At 40.6% G+C, this 4,623-nt stretch overlaps 2 protein-coding genes across 3 annotated transcripts in view; both read left to right on the plus strand.

The window, feature by feature from the left end:
* Nucleotides 1–3,204, plus strand: part of PPIL3 (peptidylprolyl isomerase like 3) — a 7,595-nt gene extending 4,391 nt beyond the window's left edge. For both annotated transcript variants that reach the window (XM_035899090.1, XM_009643562.2), the window contains one exon: nt 1,448–3,204. In XM_035899090.1, coding sequence (XP_035754983.1) covers nt 1,448–1,574 — 127 coding nt within the window. In that variant the 3' untranslated portion in view covers nt 1,575–3,204. The remainder of the gene's footprint in view (nt 1–1,447) is intronic.
* Nucleotides 3,205–3,287: 83 nt separating this feature from the next.
* Nucleotides 3,288–4,623, plus strand: part of CLK1 (CDC like kinase 1) — a 7,276-nt gene continuing 5,940 nt past the window's right edge. The window contains exon 1 of the mRNA XM_035899086.1: nt 3,288–3,400. Coding sequence (XP_035754979.1) covers nt 3,325–3,400 — 76 coding nt within the window. The 5' untranslated portion in view covers nt 3,288–3,324. The remainder of the gene's footprint in view (nt 3,401–4,623) is intronic.

Consider the following 4,623-nt stretch of genomic DNA (forward strand, 5'->3'; position numbering starts at 1 on the left):
CCCCAAGTCATTCCAGCTTGCCTTTTCATCCATGCCCAGATGGATGCAGCCTGATTTTAAGCAAACTCCAGAACAACTGGATACACAGTTGTAGGGTTTACTCACAAGCAAGAATCTGATTTGGGACTGAAGCTGGGGATTGGCGTGGTACTCACACAGCCATGCTTCTGTTCAGGTGGAACTTCCTGTTGGCCAGATAAAACTCACGGAACTGACAGTTTATAAAATCAGATGACATTGTTTAAGATGCATCATTATTTTAAAACATTCATGCATCATTATTTTAAAACATTCTTATGTTGACAGACACTACTGATAATATCCTTAAAGCAGACGTTTAATTTTGGAGTCATTCAGATACTGCTTTTTCTGTCTCAGAATCATGCAAATGTCTTTTCTTTTGCTGCTTGTTAAAAAGTCTCTAGCGTACAAATGAATCTGCTGAGAAAAAGTTGCCTTTATTAAATGGAGTTAAATATTCAAAAGAAACTATTGCAATATGAAATTACAATTTTCTACCACTTGTGGTGTTTATAGGCATCTAAGTATAGGTGTTCCTTTAACTTCTGAGTTTGTTTAGACATGTGAGTGAAAGTTTTTTTTAGACATCTTTCTTAGAAAAGAGTAGAGGCTCTGACAGATGAACTTTGCCAGACTTTCTGTAGCAGTTTAAGATACTCCTGCCCCAGTTGCAGAATCAGCAGAACAGCATATGCCGCCCCTGCTGTCCCACAGTTCGGCATCCTAGATTCAAAAGGGTTGACTGAATTGAACTGTGAACAGCACAACGTGTTTTCTGCCAAGTCTGTTACTGGGGAATAAACTGCCAAGATTTACCAGAGCTAGCTATTTAAAGAAAAAAGTAAGAGGTTTATTAGAAGAATCTCTCTTGCCACTTCTTCAGCCTGAACAGGAAATCTGAAAGCTTAAACATATTTGTGTGTATTGTGCACATACAACATACTGTAACGGATGTACACAATTACTAATGCTCCTGTCCAATCTTGTCTTTGAGTCAGAAAGTTAGAAATCATTATCTCACATTTGGAAGTTGATGTTTCCAGCCGTAGGATTTCAGTAATTCACGGTGAAGTTCGGTATGGCCAGTATTTTGCTGCTACTTAAACCTATACTATGATCAGTCAGTCCTGCCTGCTAGGAAATGCAGCAAGGGCCTTTATACAGCGATGATTGGTATAAAATATGATACTGTCAGGTCAGCGGGAATTAGTTGTACTTTTTATCGGAATCGGTCATGGATGCTTAATATTTCCTTTCAAAATATGTTACATGCCATATATAATGTTTTGGCTGTCTTAATTTGTATCGTTTGCTTGCACAGTCCTTGCGCTATGATACTTAACTGTAAAGTGCTTTGAGATACCTCAGCTGTGAAATCTACATTATGATTAGAAGGAGATTCCTAGCACTTCTGCTTTTCTTCTAGAGTTATTGATGGCTTGGAGACCCTGGATGAGCTGGAGAAGCTGCCTGTGAATGAGAAAACCTACCGACCTCTTAATGATGTTCACATTAAAGATACTACAATTCATGCCAACCCTTTTGCTTTGTAGCCACAGAATGCCTCAACACATTCTTTGGAGACTGGTCAGATCGGCTGCTGGATTATGGGGTTTAAAGTGTTATTAAGAAGGGTTACTTGAGCTGGATCATACTTTGCTCATTGAATGCAGGATTTTCAGGAGTTATGACATTGTTTGGGAGTTGGTACAGGGAAGTCTTGTGCTTTAGAAGCCAGTTTTTCCAGAGTATCTTCTGGGGTTTTTATTTTTAAACATTGCTTTTTATACTTGTAAAATAAGAAAAGACTTTTAAAAATATTTTTTTGCAAATCTTTGTTTCCTGCCTTATCTTTCCTAGTGATACTATGTTAAATCAATGTCCTTTGCTGCAATTTCATACTACCAGTTTTCTGAAACTTTCCCATGTGACTTCTAACCTAAGGATACTTCACTGATTTTTAGAAAATTGAGTAGGATAGGCAGTTTTTTCCCCTAGGTGAGACAAGTGTCATAGGGAGATGAAACCTTTCTCTCCTAGAGGATTAAAGACTGTATTTAGAGGAGTGCTTGCTCCTGCACTGCTGTGTTGGAATAATAACCTCTTCAGCCTCCACAAAACAATCACTTCTGCCTCTGGCACAATGCTTTTGGTATGAAAGAGTAAGTGTTTGTGTCTTTATATAGCTGTTGATTGAAACTAGGTAACCATGGATTTACTGTAACTCGTTTTTCATCACTTTATTGCACAAACAGTCAGGGGTAAACATAACAAAGAGTAGTGACAAAAAGACTGTGGTCAGACTTCTAACCAAGAATATCATAATACACCCAAAATAATAAAAGATACTGTCGCCAAGATGGTGTTGAACAAGTAAGAGAGCGCTGCTGTTTGGTCTTGTTTGAGACCAAATGTTGGACTCAAAGCCTGCAAGAGGGTACAGAGATATTTGAATACTGACTGGTCAAGAGGAAAAATAAAATACATGCATACATATGCATGTGTGTATATATATATATTGCTGATCCTATGCTCAAGTCACTTAGTATAGTAAGCATAAAATAAAGTGACTTAAGCAGGGAAGAGAGTGATTTGTACACATCAAAAAAGCAGTTCTCCACCGTGGGCATACTGGGAAAAGCAGAATGTTCTACTCTTCCTTGAAATCTCCTTGTAGAGTTAAAAAATGCATTTTGTCATCAGTTTGGTTTCACGAAGCAGGAAGAAACCAACTCATTTCCACAGAGGTTCATTTTCTGACTTTATAGGCATGAGGGTATATTTCTAATTCCAGCTGTGCATGAGAGACCTGGACAGGAGAGAATGCCCACAGCTCCTGCATCCAGCTCCTACTGTTCTGGACTTCTTCCCCCAATCCTCCTTGGACTCAGTCAGTATCTCTTAAAAAAAAGAAGTCCATTCTCATGTATGTGCCTTGTAATCCTTGGGGGGTCCAGGTCCAGCTGACTTGCAGGCTGCTTCAGACCAGTATTTCCCACTTTGAGATTTTGCCTCTTAAAATAAAGAGGAGAAGTTATTTGCAAGAGAAAGGCAAAGGTATGCCAGGTACAGATCCCTGAGGTGTTAATGAGGAGGTTAATCAGTACCCTCTCTCTGAGACAAAGTTTCTGTATTCTGTATGGGGTGTTGCTTAAAGCTCCTAGCCCTTGCTCCAGATTTAATACATCTTACCCTAATGCTTCAGTCAGTCAGGTAAAGGATTTAATTATTTTAGCTCTGTGCTCTTTCTGTCTCTTCCATATAACCAGTGGTAACAGCAAGTAGACAGAAGCATGCAACTGCATGTTTGACTGCCACACTGACACTCCTGCCGTGCAGAAGGATGGACGGACATACTGGGAACCTTCCTACAGTGCAAAGCTATCAATAATTTAAAATGGTGACATTGGCACTGAACTAGAAACAATTTCAGGTCAATTTTTTTTTTCCTCCACAAAAAGAAGGCTGTTATATAGAATGTGTGAAATACAGGGCCACCAAGAAATTTGCCCTCTGGAGGACACATTAAACTTAGATCCTTTATTTTTTATCAAAAGCTATGTATTGCGAGTGATCTTGTGAGACAGGATTACATCCTAACTTTTAAAAATTGCATTATGTTTGTTTTCCTGTTTGTGGCTCTGAATGTCTCCCAGGTTCTCCCTGAGAACCTGGAATACAACAGGAAAAATAATGGTGGGGTTGGTCCCATCCACTTGGTGAAGAGAAAGCAAGGCAGAGAGCAGGAGTAGCCCAGCTGTGGGAGTGTGTGATTTTGTGGGCGGTCACTGAGTACAGCGTACATGCAATTTAGCTCTTGCACGCAGTCAGCTGTTGTGTCACCAGCTGTTTGGACTTTTGTGATGTGTGTAATCCTTTAAATAGCAAAAATGCTGCAGACAGTACTCTTCTTACTGTTCTCGACTTGCGCCTTGTAAACTCCTGTGTTTACTTCCATCAGTTTGGTCCTTTATCGCAAACACTTACAGCCACAAGGTGAGTTCTGCTGAAATAGACTTACCCATGTGAAGAAAAATAGGTACATGAACACAACAGGCGTGCATTATGACTGTGATGGAGGGTGTCATCTGTGTTCTAGATTGCCTCTGACCTTTGCTGGCATTTTGGTGGTAGAGGTGTGTCATGCTGGGAGCAGTACATAGTCTGAGCTGAAGAGCGATGGACAAAAAGAAAAAAAGGGTACGTTATCTATGGGCAGTGACAAACCTGCACGTGTAATGTACGTACTGCATGTTGATCACAGGGTCAGTTGGGGAAAGAAACAGAAAAAAAACCCCGAAGAGCAAGGAGGGTCATTTATCAGGGTTGGAAGTGTTTCCGAAGGCTTAGTCCTTCCCAGACTAAAAAAAATGTTGGGTTTTAGGAAGCTGATGTGCATAGGCTGTTGTAGTGTTTCGGGACTGTTTTATCCTTGGATGCTCTTTTTCCACATAAGTTAGGTTGCACGTGAGATGTTTGGCTGCTTATTAGGGGGGTTGGGGAACCAAATTTCAGGCGTAATGCTTGGCTGGCTCTGCTGAGGTGACGACTGGTAGGTGGCAGACAGGCTTGAAAGGTGGCAAGGCGCGCGGGGTGGCGAGG

The sequence above is a fragment of the Egretta garzetta genome, unplaced genomic scaffold (assembly GCF_000687185.1).
Source record: "Egretta garzetta isolate BGI_Z169 unplaced genomic scaffold, ASM68718v1 scaffold297, whole genome shotgun sequence".
In the NCBI taxonomy this organism is placed as follows: domain Eukaryota; kingdom Metazoa; phylum Chordata; class Aves; order Pelecaniformes; family Ardeidae; genus Egretta; species Egretta garzetta.